General features: G+C 43.2%; 2 protein-coding genes across 2 annotated transcripts; one reads left to right on the top strand and one right to left on the bottom strand.

Moving 5' to 3' along the window:
* Nucleotides 1–561: 561 nt before the first annotated feature.
* On the top strand, nt 562–2,512 carry LOC105691638 (actin-like protein 6B). The gene is made up of 6 exons (XM_048655534.1): nt 562–679; nt 927–1,121; nt 1,192–1,629; nt 1,694–2,034; nt 2,108–2,203; nt 2,307–2,512. The coding sequence occupies exons 1-6, from the start codon at nt 655–657 to the stop codon at nt 2,469–2,471; spliced, it is 1,260 nt and encodes a 419-aa protein (XP_048511491.1). The 5' UTR covers nt 562–654; the 3' UTR covers nt 2,472–2,512.
* On the bottom strand, nt 2,465–8,754 carry LOC105691781 (battenin). Its single transcript, XM_020855697.2, has 8 exons — nt 8,555–8,754; nt 6,690–6,850; nt 6,178–6,323; nt 5,870–6,028; nt 5,193–5,535; nt 4,963–5,112; nt 4,720–4,860; nt 2,465–4,609 (listed from the first exon to the last, which is right to left on the bottom strand). The coding sequence occupies exons 1-8, from the start codon at nt 8,580–8,582 to the stop codon at nt 4,469–4,471; spliced, it is 1,269 nt and encodes a 422-aa protein (XP_020711356.2). The 5' UTR covers nt 8,583–8,754; the 3' UTR covers nt 2,465–4,468.
* Nucleotides 8,755–14,173: the final 5,419 nt, after the last annotated feature.

Below are 14,173 nucleotides of genomic sequence, written 5' to 3'. Positions count from 1 at the left end.
CAAACTCTCTCTAGGGCGATTTTAAAACCAAGAATGTCTCAACAATTGATGACTTAGATTAGTTATATGTATTCGTGTGCATGATTCTTATTAATTAGTTTTTAATTATTAATTATTCTGATATTTACCGATAGTGAACCGAATAACCCTGTACACGTTCGAGTCGTGCGATTTTTAAAAAAAAGAAAGTCAAAAATCGATTTTACCGTTTAAAAAAAAAAAAGAAAACAATGTGCAATGCGTAAACGAGATGTAGAATCGAGGACGGTGTTTCGCTGAAATAAAATTTTTTAATCTGCATCCGTCGCGCTCTGATTCGAAATCGGAGACGAAGGATTATTTTTCTCCCTTCTTCCAAAAAGCCAATTCAACCGCCACCCCACCTTCACCAAGTTCGGTAGACACACGGTGGTTTTCATTCGCCGAATATATGTACGTACGTACGTATACGACCACCTTGCCCGGAGTTCCGAATCGAGCTGCGCGTGCCAGTTCGTTGACCCGGGTGCTGGGGTTGTCGGTAACCTGGTTACGGAGACGCGGACCAATATCAGTGCGTATCTCCGACTCCCTGGATTATGGACCCGTTTCCCTTGCTCTCCCGCAACGCATGCGTCCAATGATCGCCACCGCACCGTATGACTTTCGCGTACTATGAGCGGCGGTGTCTACGGCGGTGGTAAGTCGTTACTCGACTCTTTAATATCGTTATCAAGGTGGGAAGTTTGGTGGAGTCAATTTTTTTTTTTTTTTTCTTTCTCATCTTCCTTTTGGCGGGAAACCGAGCGGTCGTCGAGGGTCCTCCGGGATCGGGAGGAGCGGTCGAAATATACGAGACGCCGAGTGGGAGGGAGGGGGGGGGGGGAGGGGTGGAATTTTCGAAAAACCGTATCACACCCATTTTTTTCTTTTTGTTTCGTTTTCAGACGAAGTCGGCGCTATCATATTTGACATCGGTCACCAAAGTCTGAGGGTCGGATATGGCGGCGAAGATTCTCCGAAAGCTGAAGTACCTACCAGCCTTGGTGTTTGGGAGGATAACGCGGATACGCAACAGGATAATCAGACGGCAAAAAAACGATTCAACATCGACACCACAGCTATACAAGTCCGAAAGAAAGGTACGGAGTTTTTGTTATATCCTCTTAGACTGGAAAATCGTCGAACTTGCTTCTTTTTTTTTCTTTTCAGACATGGAGATCGTAAGCCTGATGAAAGACGGGATGATAGAGGATTGGGACATGTTCGAAAGACTCGCCGAATACACTTACAAAAATCGACTGCACGCCGTACCGGAACACCATCCGATTCTGATGACGGAGTGTCCTTGGAACACCAGATTCAAACGGGAGAAACTACTCGAGTTGATGTTCGAAAAATTCAACGTTCCGGCGATGTACATTTGCAAGAACGCCGTACTGGCGGCCTACGCGAACGGTAGATCAACGGCGATGGTCGTCGACAGCGGCGCTACCCACACCAGCGCTGTTCCCGTCCACGACGGCTACGTCATAACCCAAGGGATAGTCAAGAGTCCTTTGGGCGGCGATTTCGTAACAATGCAGTGCAAGCAATTCTTGGAAGACAAGGACATAGAGCTGGTGCCGGCTTGCCTGGTGGCGGCGAAGGGTGCGTTCCTCCCTACCAAGGGTATTCAAGGTCAAAGTCTTCCATTCTTCAAATTCTTCCACAGATGTCGTGAGGGAACAGGACCCCCCTCGATGGACCCGTCGTCCCGGTCCCCAGCCCACCACCACCTGGCTGAACCACATGGTACGCGAACTCCTTCAGGATTTTCAGACGAACACACTACAGATATCGGACAGCCCATACGACGAGGACGTCGCCAGTTCGCTGCCGATGAAACGCTACGAATTCCCGACGGGTTATAACGACGATTTCGGTTCCACCAGACTCATGATACCCGAAGCGCTCTTCGATCCGAGCAACGTCAAGGGGGTGGGCGCCAGCATCCTGGGTATCGGTCCTCTGGTGACGACGAGCGTCGGGATGTGCGACATGGACATCAGACCGGTGAGTGAAACGATCGCGAAGGAGAGTAGGGATTTTATGGACCGTTTTTTTTTGGTTGTTTCGATTTTTCCAGAGTTTGTACGGAAGCGTGGTTGTGACGGGTGGCAACTCTTGTCTGGCGGGTTTCAGCGACCGACTTAACCGGGACCTGGTCAGCAAAACGCCACCGGTAATCTCGTAGTCGTGTGTTCGGTTTATGCGAATGAGGGGATCGGATCTGTGATCGTTGATGTTGTTTTTTTTTTTTTTTTTTCTCTTCTCGTTTGTTGCAGAGTATGAGACTGAAAATAATTTGTGCTAATAGTTCGAGCGAACGTCGTTACGGTGCTTGGATCGGCGGTTCGATTTTGAGCTCGTTGGGATCTTTCCAACAAATGTGGTTGTCGCGCCAGGAGTACGAGGAATCTGGTAAAATAATTTTAGACAGATGCGCGTGAGACGATCGATTTTGTTGTTTTTTTTTTTTTTTTTTCGGTTTCAAAACAATTGCCAAGCAAATTGATGTGGCCGATCAATACCGCTTCGATATAAAAACGTATTGGAAAAATGTCACATAAGATTTTCAGTCGTATTTTATTACTGGTCGGCGCGTGGAGTTTAGAGCCCTCGGTTTGGAAGCTTGTAACTACGAAGAAAAAAAAATGATAGAACAGAAATTCAAAGGGCGTTCGAAAGCTTGAAGTATTTTGCATCTTGTGATTCATTTTCAAACTTCGAAAAAAAAACGTTCCGACAGTTATGATCACCGAATGATCGAAAAACGTTGTTTTTCCAAGAGTTAAGCGAAGTGGGTTAACTTTGGAGCGTTACTACTCGTGGGAAAAACATTCGAAAAATTCAAAAATTATTCAGACGTGTTCCTCAAAGATTTCTCGAAAGGATCTCGTTGGAAAACTTGAATAATCTTGAAAAACGTGGCGCCCAGACGCATCGATGTTCAAAAAGGCGATCTCGGGAACGGTTCCGGCAAGACGGATCTACGTAGGCTAAAAATTTGCAGAAAAATATACATTTTCTAATGCCGTGAACAAAAAATTGCTCCTATCGCTGAATTTTCGGTAGTTATCAATTACGTTTTAGGAAATTGAAGGCGTTGAGCGGGCGACTCAGCCGCTAACAGCGTCGCTGCTTTGTTGATACCATCTGCGGTTCCACGAAAAAAATTCACAACATTGTAGTTATGTGCGGCGCGGCGAGATGTGAAAATGCAGGGCCGCTGTAGCGGCCGGGTCGCCCGCTCAACGATTTCAATTTCCTAAAACGTTAATGACGATTACCGAAAATTCAGCGATACGAGCAATTTTCTGTTTAGGACGTTAGAAACTGTATATTTTTCTGCAAATTTTTAGCTCACGTAAATCCGTCTTGTTTGACCCGTTCCCGAGATCACCTTTTTGAACTTCGATACGTCTGGGCGTCACGTTTTTTAAGATTTTTGAAATTTTCCAACGGGATTATTTTGAAAAATCTTTCAGAAACGTCTCTGAATTTTTTCAATTTTTTCGAACGCTTTTTTGAAGAGAGGTGACGCTACAAAGTTAACATACTTCGCTTGACACCGAAAAAAACACGTTTTTCGACCTCTCGGTGGTCATAACTATCCGTTTGTTTTTTTCTTTTCGAAATTCTAAAATGAGTCACCGGACGCAGAATACTCCAAACTTTCGAAACTTTTTTGAATCTCCGCTCCATCATTTTTTTCTTCGTGATTATAAGCATCTGAACTGAGGTCTCCAAACTTCACGCGGCGACAGTAGGTCCGAATCTCTCTAGGGGATTCATGATAAAAAAATCAAAATACAAGTAGAATTGAAAAAACTTGCGTCGGTAATCGAACCGAAAAAGATTTGCTCCTACAATTAATTATACATTGAATAATAATGCAATCAAAAATTTCGCAAAGAAAACTTGATTTTCTTTCTCAATTATCCAATAATCGAGTAGCTTTGAATATGAATTTCGTATTATTTCGATATATCTATGGCTTTATACATAAACGACGTATAACAAATGCATGAAGAAAAAAAAAAAATAAAAATACTGTATTCAGTAAAGGCAACAATCAGTGTTTTTTTTTACCGACGTATTCCTTATCGTCTTCAAATCTTTGTCCGAAATCTATTCAAATACATAACATCATAGATATACATATATTCACATGGTAACATATGTCGTCGTATACAATACATTCTCTGAGATGTAAATTCCGTTCGGCGATAATTCGCCAAAATTTTACAATTTTTCCGCCCGAATCGGCGGAACTTTCGTACACAATAATAATAAAACAAAAAAAAAGGAAAATTGATTCCTCATCGGTCGATCGAATTCGGGAAGCGCCCGAATCCGACCCCCCGTCACTATTTCCGCTTCGGCTAACAGGTCCTCGCAGAAAATATCGGAGCAATATTCGATAAATAAATAATATAAATTCAATCTAGTTACCTAACCGGATCGGTTCGGGTAATTTGCATATAGCATTGTGCACCGGCATCGCCAAGAAACCAGCCAATGCGATTCCCAGCGAATCGGCCATCGTCGTAATTCCGAGTGAGAATTCTCTGTCCTCTTCCGGTATCTGATAAATAATTAGAAAAAAAAAAGAAAAAGAAAGAAAAAAAAACGATTAATTTCGGGGTGAAATATTGGCGAAAAAAAAACAAAACAAACGTCGAGCATTCCACTCACTTCCTTGGACATTCTGTAGAAAGTGTTCACGTAGGCACCTCCGCCGAGAAAACCTTCCCACAAAACGATCGCGAATACTATCCAAATATTCGGAATGTAGTAGTAGACCGTTTCGAAGGTCAGTAAAATGATGTTGAGGAACTGTCGCGGATAAATATCGGTACGTAAATTATTTCGCTCGACTTTCTGAACTTCAGAAAACAAAAAAAAAAAAAACAAGTTGACCGTGCAAAACGAATCTACCTGCAAAACCGTCATGATCCAGACTCTCCTTATCGTCACCAGATTGACCGACGATCTCGAGATAAAAACTCCAATTTGATAATCGACCTGGAGCCATCTGTACTGTTCGGAGTGCGTTAACCAGATCCCTTTGAAATCGATCAGCTCGAACTGTATAGAAAAAACAAAAAAGAAGAAAGCCGGTTGCTCGAGCTCATTTTCGCGCCGCATCCTCGGTGTGAATTTCTTACCAATCCTTGATTGATGAAATACTCGAAGAGGTAAACGAGCCCGATCGGCAGCATGTACTTCGCGAGGGTCGGGAGCATCGATATCTTTTCCGAAATCGTTTTTTGCGCCGAGCCGATGATGGGTCGTTGGCTCCCGGTGCCCAACTGCTTCGAGAATCCGGACAGAGCTGTCTCTCTGGGATGCACCAAAATCAGCCAAAATGTGAGCGCCTCGATAGCCGGTACGATCAGCATCGCCAAAAGCGTCTGTTCCGTGGTCAGGTACATCGCCAAACCGGCGTAGGAAACGGCGCCGATCACGCCAGCCCCACCGGTACCGGAAGACCACGTCGATATCACGTTTCTGATCAACGAAATCGGTGTCAATGAGAAAACACAGTGGACGTCGTTCAATATTATCCCGACATGGATGTGGAGTAGATACTATTCGCGCGATGAATAGGTCGGGTAATGAAGATAAGAGATGCGAGCGCAGCGATTGGTGGAGGTGGCGCGGTGTGTACGGTTTGCGTCGTGATCCGAGAGTCATTTTTTTTTTTTTTTTTCTTATAAATATTGTAATCTGTAGTGGAAGGTCAGCAGCGCGTGTGTTACGCGAATGAGCTGTTCGGTATACGTCGATGATTTAGAGATGACGAAGAGACGACGAACGAATGATCGAAACGATGATTTCTTACTTGCTGAAAAACCGGCTGTATCCCAACAGCGTGACTTCCCCCAATCCGGAAGAAAGTGAGGTGAGAACGACACCGAAAATAGCGAGCCATTTGGAGCTGGCCAAAGCGACCATGACGAAACCACCGGCCGCCAATAATACGCAGGACAACAATCGCAAGCTATCGAAGGAAAAAAAAAAAGAAAATATCCTCATTATTTGCCGAATCGCAGCGCGCGACGCTCGAACTTTTTCCTCACTTCGGATTCTACGAGAGAGAGAGAAACCGCCGTTGAGGAAAAAAATCGTCGCCAAAAGTCAGTCACTTACTGTACTAAAAATGGCAAAAATGGCGCTCCGGTTTTTACGAGCAAAGCTGGTATAATGTCGGCCAATAGTATTGCACCGGTTGACATGGTGTTGCACGCTCTTGTTGCAGTGGTCGTGTTGTCAGATGTTTCCGATGTTGTTGTTGACTGAGGGAGAGCACGTGGCACATGTAAATAAAAGAAAAATACAAGTTCGACTTCGACGAAAAGCGAGCGTTGCGTCGTCGATTGTTTTTCCGATAAAACATTTGTTCGCGAATTTTAAAAATGGCAAAAAAATCAACTCCAATAATAAAAGCGTGATTTCTCGCTATCGAATCGTATAATGCATGCAACGCGGAGTGTTGCAACGAAGTTTTTTTCCACTACGATACCGATAATGATGGGGTAATATAGTGGAAGTACACTGAACGCGCGGACGCGCGATTGCAAATTTATCTCTCGATAATTAGTTGTTTATCGATGGGGGAGAAAAAAAAAAAAAATTCTTGGCAAAAATAACAATTCACTCACCGCATTGCCGAATTTACTTTCGATGATGTCGTGCGCCGCACTGAGCATGACAACGTAGCCGTAATTGTTGCACAAACCGAGCATCCAAAAGGCCACTAAATTCCTCCATCTCGTCCGTTTCGTTACACGATCCTCCAGATTTTTATTATCCTTGACCGGCTCTGTCACATTCAACGATTGTTTCACCATTATTTCGAAATCTCCTTTTCTCCAGCGAAGGAGTCGGTAGGATTCAAACTTGTATCGTTAGTCCCGATTGACTTCTCAATGAAAGAAAACGTAGCGCGATTATTCGTTAAACCGTTCGCGTTATCAAACCGCGAGCGTTGTGCGACGCGAGCAACCGCAAGTGTGTTCCACAGTTGAACTTGACAAACTTCACTTCGACTCTACAATTTTCGCAATTATGCAATTGTTACTGAAATATATTCATCCAGCGGATCTCGAGTCGCGCGCGTCGCTTCTCTGCCGGACGAACTCCGTCCGTTTACCGGTATTTCCTTATTTCCGATCGACTCGTCGACGGATAATCGCAAATTTCAAGGTCAAAGTCTTCCTTCGAACGTTTTTCCCAACTAACAAATAAGCGCAGACTACGCGGCGATCGGTAGCGGAGGTAACGATTGGCGAACGCGTTGCGGGCAAACGTATCCGCGTTACTCGAGAGCGAACGAACGACTCCTGATCGGTTTCAAACTTGGTCAGACGGTACCGACAAATGCCCACTACGTCAATTTCTACAGCCGAATTACACTTCTCGCTTACGGCCCACAGGATACGATTTTACGAGCTTCCAACGTTTCGACTCGATAATGAGAAAAAATCGGCCATTCATCCGCGCGCAAACGCCGACGACCCTGACCCGCTATATATTGAGCATGCTGATACAGGTGTCTCGTCGCGTCGCGAATATTTAATCGAATTTTATTACGTAATTTTCATGTCCTTTTCGTTTCGAAATACCGATAATAGAATCCCGGCTGAATATAGACGTCCGAGACGTCGCGTCGCTCACGAAATCATCTGAAATATAATTCCGAGTTGACATTTTCGGCCACCGGAGGTCTGGTAAAATTTGACACCTGTATCGTTAATCCAACTGTCAAAATTTCGGCGAAGCTTTTCTTCCATTTTGAAAATAAATCGTCGATTCCGCGACGCGTTCGGAACTTGCCCGAAGTTTGCTCCGCGAAATAGACTCTCTCGATATCGACGGAATTCAAAACAAACGAACAAAAAATTTTACGGTCAAGATTACGTTAATGAGCACGCTCGGTGATTATTTTTAAAACATAATAATAATAACAGTATCAGTAATAATAATGCGAAGTCTGGATGGATGTGCACCGTTGCGGCGGTACGTCGATCGAAGTCGAATGCAAAAATATGGTCGATTTTGGGTCACAATTTGAAAAAACAAGAGAAAAAAAAAAACTTACTGCACTCGACAGATCGATACAATCGTCTAACGCGATTCGAGTGCCCGCGTTGTCCTTTCTTCGAATTATAATTTGCATTACAAACGAATAGCGATAAGCGGTGAAAATAAAGTCCTCGCGAATATTGTATATACACTTCAGGGACAATGTCAGTGTGTCGGGGCTGATGAATAATCGCAGTCGAATAATTACGCTTGTTGTAAACTTGAATGACGAGTCAATTGAATACGTACAACGTACGTGCTATTGTTTCGTAACTTTGGGAATATCGTGATTATATTCGACTTGACATTCGAAACGTACAGATAATCCTGCGATCTAACGACGTAGTCCTTGAACTTGAAACGGCTAAAATTGGTATCCTGAAATCCGTGATTCCCGTCCGCAATGAGCGAACGGTAGCCGTAAACGGTTTTCGATAAATACCTGGAGCTACTTTATTTTCGGAATCCATGCGTGGGTCGTTTTTTTTAAACTTTTTAATTCAACGCGAAAAAATTCTTTCGAAAGGTGCGGGTCGAATCCCTTGGTCGAACGGGCGATGCTTCCTTCCGTACAATGCAGTCGAACGAACGAACCGCGACCGACGATGACATTTGAACGTCCGCGACTAAAAACCTGGCGACCGTCTTTCGCTGATTTGAAACACATCGGGTCGACGTATCGCCCATCGGATATTGTGTTTCTCGAGATAACGGACGCCGCCGCTCGGTGCCTCTCTTCGGTAGCCACGAGCGATCCGCTGTTAAGCAATCTCGTTGATATCGTACACCGGTTTAATTTATCGGTTTCATCTATCGTCGAGATCGATTCGCGTGGGTGACGACGCGTCGAGATCCGATCTCAATTGGATCGATGGAAAGATAATTTTTGAGCACAGCGACGGGTGGAACTTCTTCGCTATCGCGATTGTTATCGATAATCTGAAATTATAAACGACACGTTCTCAGCGATTCAATTGCTTGGAGCGTTTTTAGAATCGATTGTTCAGATTTCGGAATTAATAACCTGAAATTCGATTGCTTTTTCTAATTTTATTACATCGAGCTTCTCGTTGTTATCGAACACGTTTCTAATCACGTGTAGGTACAGACGGTTAGGAATATCAGCTCCTGGTTATCGATTCGCGAATAACTTTCGACGTCTGAAAATCAACGCTTCAGAGAGAGAGAGAGAGAGAGAACGATATTCCGAATAACGAACTGGACGGGAAATACAGTTGCGTAAGGAAAAAATAAATTCCTCGTACATTTTTCCATCCGTGACGGATCCGATTAATTCTGTACAATCATCTCGGGCTGATGAGGTCGTACGATCAGTTGCCATCAATCAGCGATTGGAATGGTTGTCGAATAGTTTGACGTTCGTATTTCAAGTCCGCTTACTTAGCGGCGGAGTTCAGACTTATTCGAGTAGCAGCAGAACTGAGAAAATAAAGAAATTAGGACTAATTGATACCATTAAAATGATACGCGTGCAACGTATTATATATATACATATATATGTATATATATACCGAAGAAATGTACGTCGCGTTACAGTTTCCTCTGACCAACATTTTCTGATATTCCAACACCCCGATGCGATAAGATAATACGCGTATATATGTGTGTAACTCAACGTAGTTAGGATCTTCGTTCTTGGGGGCTCGTCGCTTACTGCTAAACCTCGAGGCTTAAAGCAGATCAGCGAATATGCCAAAAATATTTTTCAGGGGATCAACTATAACAATAATAAGCGGAAGGGACGCTTTGTTCCGCGTGAATAATGTCCAATATCAACATTTCAGGTGATTTCGGGGATCAGCCGAACCTCCGCGAAGTCTCAAGAGTTTTGTAAAAACTAATGCGTTCGGTTCTTGGATTTGCAGCGATTTATTTCGGGCCGCAAACTCGGCTGGATCGTGAGCGAAAAAGTCGCTCGAAACCCTGCGAGTATTTTGCTGGGTATTACGGACACCCGGTGTATCGATGACGTAACAACAAAACAAACGAACGTCAAAGTGCGAGCAACAAAGCTCGCCGGTAAATGTCACACGAGGCGACTACGATACCGACCCAAAGTTGAGATTTTTGCGGATTTTTTTCTTTTCTCGCACTATTTTAACGTAGTCCGAAGTATTTCGAGCTCGGGAACTCGAATCTGTCGATCAACTCGATCTTTTTCTATCGAAATAAGCAAGATATCGCCAATTTTTTCGGTCTCAAATTCAGAGCTACGAATTTGTTGCTAAAGTGGAGCGGCGCGCGCCATCTCTCGGTTAATTTATGAACTCGGAACTAACAATTCAAGTTTCCCAAGAAAATTATTCAAATGATTCAAGCTTGTTACGAAATTTCTTTCTTGCGTCATACCGCTGCACGACTAGATTTTCTTGACTGTTCTAATCCTGACGTCCGACTCTGACAATGCGCATAATTTAAAAATAATCGATGCGCGAGCGGCAGTTGTTGTCTACACGGAAATATCGGGTAGTTTTTCCTTCTTATTTTCCTTCTGAATCTCCAACGCTAGTTTGTCAGATCGTTAGAATCTTCGGAAATGTTGTAGAATTTAATCAGACTTTTGCTGATTTATGTAATTTTACAATCCGTAGGCCAAATAGGATATTAAATTTACAACTGCATCGATTGTACATTTTGAAATGCGGCTGAAATTTGATGTTATCATTTTTTTGATAGATAAATTTGACGTACGCCCGCGTTCGATGACTATTTTCTTTCGTTCCTCTCGTTTCAAGATAACTTCGTGATTTCTACTTAACGACTACAGAGTGAAGCCCCTCGACTGATTTTCAGCTGGTTTCACGTCATCTGCGTAGAGAAACAGACGCAACTAAACAAAGCCGAATTATAGTCATCTGGTATTCGTTACGCATTTTTATGAGTGGGGATAGAAAAATCATCTAACAGCCTCGGAGTTGATGTAGATAAGGAAGTAGAATAGAGTACGATAGTTAGCTTAAATAAATACATTAAATTGGACGTATTCACGCGGCCCATGTGCCGAAATTGCGTAACTTGCATAACTCCAGCGTACGATTCGATGATAAATCACATCAGTGACACACGCACTTGATAGTGAGAATGGAAAATTTGCGCGTTCATCGATACGGCTCGGTCCAGATTTACATATTTCTGCCACACGACGAAGTCTAGTATATGTACAGTAATAGTGATGGTGAAACGTCCACCAAAATTACGTAGTTTATAACCTAGAGAATCCCTCGTGGTTTTTGCGCAAAGGTAGCAATTGACATGGTGTAAGAAAACCAAAAAAAATTAATACAAACAAAAAACAACTGTGAGCACACCACGGCCAATTACGAAGTGGAATTCTATTGAGAGGTCAACATGCGAAGATAAGATGATAATCGGACCGTCGAACGTGTTACGATTACTGGATATTTAAGTAATATTCTCAGTTCGCATCAAGTTCCGGACTCGTTCGTTGAAACTATAGTTCGACAGGGAGTCCGGAAATGTGCTCGTGTTCTTGAATGAAAGGGTGAACATTGGGGTGAGAAATTTTCACGTCTGAAAGATAAAAGCATGGCGAAATCGTCCACGGTAACCAGCCGCACAAATTGACGATTTTACGCAAGTCGAATCGAAGTCGGATGATCGAATAAAATTCACCGGCCTTGAAATATACCATGTCGGACGATGGCGGGGACTACGGCGGCGGCGGCGGCGACGACTACGGCGGTGACACGGGATGCAGTTTCGAGACGTTCGACGCCGCGGAAGACGCGGGAAATTACGAAAGCAACGATTACGGCGGCGGTGACACGGGATGCAGTTTCGAGACGTACGAAGCCGCTGAAGACGCGGGAAATTACGAAAGCAACGATTACGGCGGAGGAGGAGACGATACCGCGGTTTGCTTTGAAACATTCGACGCTGAGGGAGTCGCGTCGAACGATAACGAAAAGGATTACGAGGGTTCGTCTTTTTACAACAATATTAATTCGGAACGGGTCACCGTTTCGGATTCCGTTGGCGTGGAGATGGACTGCGTAGCGTACAATACGTATCACAACAGATCGAGCTACACGACGAGTTACAGACCTAGAACTGTACCTTACATCGGTTCCAACCGCAGGGGACCAAGATCTACAACGTATGTAACCAGCGATACGTCGGAAACCACCGGATGGGCCATTTTTGTGGGAGTCGTTATTTTTTTTGTCTTTTTAATAGTTCTCATAATGAAGCGTTGAATGCGTATCGAACTTCGTATTGATTGTTATTTGTAAATAATGGTTTATCCAACCTCATAACACTCGTAACAAAAATTATATAAAATATACTTTATTTGTGCACTGAAGTTTTCGTATAAAAATTATTTAAATTATAACAACAAAACAAACGAACGTCAAAGTGCGAGCAACAAACTCGCCGGTAAATGTCACACGAGGCGACTACGATACCGACCAAGGTTAAGATTTTTGCGGATTTTTTTCTTTCTCGCACTATTTTACTGAAGTCTGAAGTATTTTGAGCTCGGGAACCCGAATCTGTCGATCAACTCGATCCTTATATCGAAAAAATCAAGATATCGCCAATTTTTTCGACTCAAATTCAGAGCTACGAATTTGTTGCTAAAGTGGAGCGGTGCGCGCCATCTCTCGGTTAATTTATGAACTCGGAACTAACAATTCAAGTTTCCCAAGAAAATTGTTTGAAAGATTTCTTTTTGAATCTCCAACTCTAGTCCGTTAGATCATTAGAATCTTCAGAAATGCTGTAGAATCCAAGCAACCTCCAATTTAATTAGACTTTTACTGATCCATTTAATTTCACAATTTGAAGGATGAATTTAGATGTTAAATTCACAACTGCATCAATTGTACGTTTTGAAATGCAGCTGAAATTTTATGTTATCATGTTTTTGATAAATCCCTTTTCCTCAAAGCCCGACGCAACTAAACAAAGCCGATTTATAGTCATCTGGTATTCGTTACACATTTTTATGAGTGGGGATAGAAAAATCATCTAAGCCTCCGAGTTGATGTATATAAAGAAGTAAAATAGAGAACGATAGTTAGCTTAAATAAATACATTAAATTGGACGTATTCACGCAGCCCATGTGCCAAAATTGCGTAACTTGCATAACTTCAGCGTACGATTCGATGATAAATCATATTAGTGACACACGCACTTGATAGTGCGAATGGAAAATTTGCGCGTTCATCGATACGGCTCGGCCCAGATTTACATATTTCAGCCACACGACGAAGTCTAGTACAGTAATAGTGATGGTGAAACGTCTACTAAAATCACGTAGTTTATAACCTAGAGAATCCCTCGTGGTTTTCCGTGAAGGTAGCAATTAACATGGTGTCAGAAAACCAAAAAAATTAATACAAACATGAAACAACTGTGAACATACTACAGCCAATTACATAGTGGAATTCTATTGAAAAGTCAACATGCGGAGATAAGATGACAATCAGACCGTCAACCGTGTTACAATTACTGGATGTTTGAGTAATAATTTCGGTTCGCATCAAGTTCCGGACTCATTCGTTGAAACTATAGTTCCATATGGAGTCCGGAAATGTACTCGTGTTCTTGAATTAAAGGGTGAACATTGGGATAAGAAATTTTCACGTCTGAAAGATAAAAGCATGGCGAAATCGTCCACGGCAACCAGCTGCACAAATTAACGATTCTACACAAGGCGAATCGAAAGCGTAAGATCAAACAAAATTCGCCGGCCTTGAAATATACAATGTCGGACGGTGGCGGGGACTGCGGCGGGAACGACGATGGCGGTGACACGGGATGCAGTTTCGAGACATTCGACGCCGCGGAAGACGCGGGAAATTACGAAAGCAACGATTGCGGCGGCGGCGACACGGGGGGAGGAGACGATACCGCGGTTTGCTTCGAAACTTTTGACGCGGAAGGAATCGCGTCGAACGATGATGAAAAGGATTACGAGAGCACGTCTCGTTTCGACGGTGGAAACAACGAAGTTTCGTCTTTTTACAACAATGGTTATTATCACAGACCACGAACTCTTCCTTACCTCGGGTC

Source organism: Athalia rosae, chromosome 5 (genome assembly GCF_917208135.1).
Source record: "Athalia rosae chromosome 5, iyAthRosa1.1, whole genome shotgun sequence".
Taxonomy (NCBI): Eukaryota; Metazoa; Arthropoda; class Insecta; order Hymenoptera; family Athaliidae; genus Athalia; species Athalia rosae.
This window is presented reverse-complemented; position numbering and strand designations above follow the sequence as displayed.

What these genes read in the sequence shown, in the direction of transcription:
- LOC105691638 (XM_048655534.1), top strand. Translation starts at nt 655, where the DNA reads ATGAGCGGCGGTGTCTACGGCGGTG. An exon ending in TTGCCTGGTGGCGGCGAAGG is followed by an intron (nt 1,630 to 1,693) that starts GTGCGTTCCTCC and finishes ATTCTTCCACAG; the next exon opens with ATGTCGTGAGGGAACAGGAC. An exon ending in TGGTCAGCAAAACGCCACCG is followed by an intron (nt 2,204 to 2,306) that starts GTAATCTCGTAG and finishes CGTTTGTTGCAG; the next exon opens with AGTATGAGACTGAAAATAAT.
- LOC105691781 (XM_020855697.2), bottom strand. Translation starts at nt 8,582, where the DNA reads ATGGATTCCGAAAATAAAGTAGCTCCAG. An exon ending in CGAAAATAAAGTAGCTCCAG is followed by an intron (nt 6,851 to 8,554) that starts GTATTTATCGAA and finishes TGAATGTGACAG; the next exon opens with AGCCGGTCAAGGATAATAAA. An exon ending in TTTTTGCCATTTTTAGTACA is followed by an intron (nt 6,029 to 6,177) that starts GTAAGTGACTGA and finishes TTCCTTCGATAG; the next exon opens with CTTGCGATTGTTGTCCTGCG.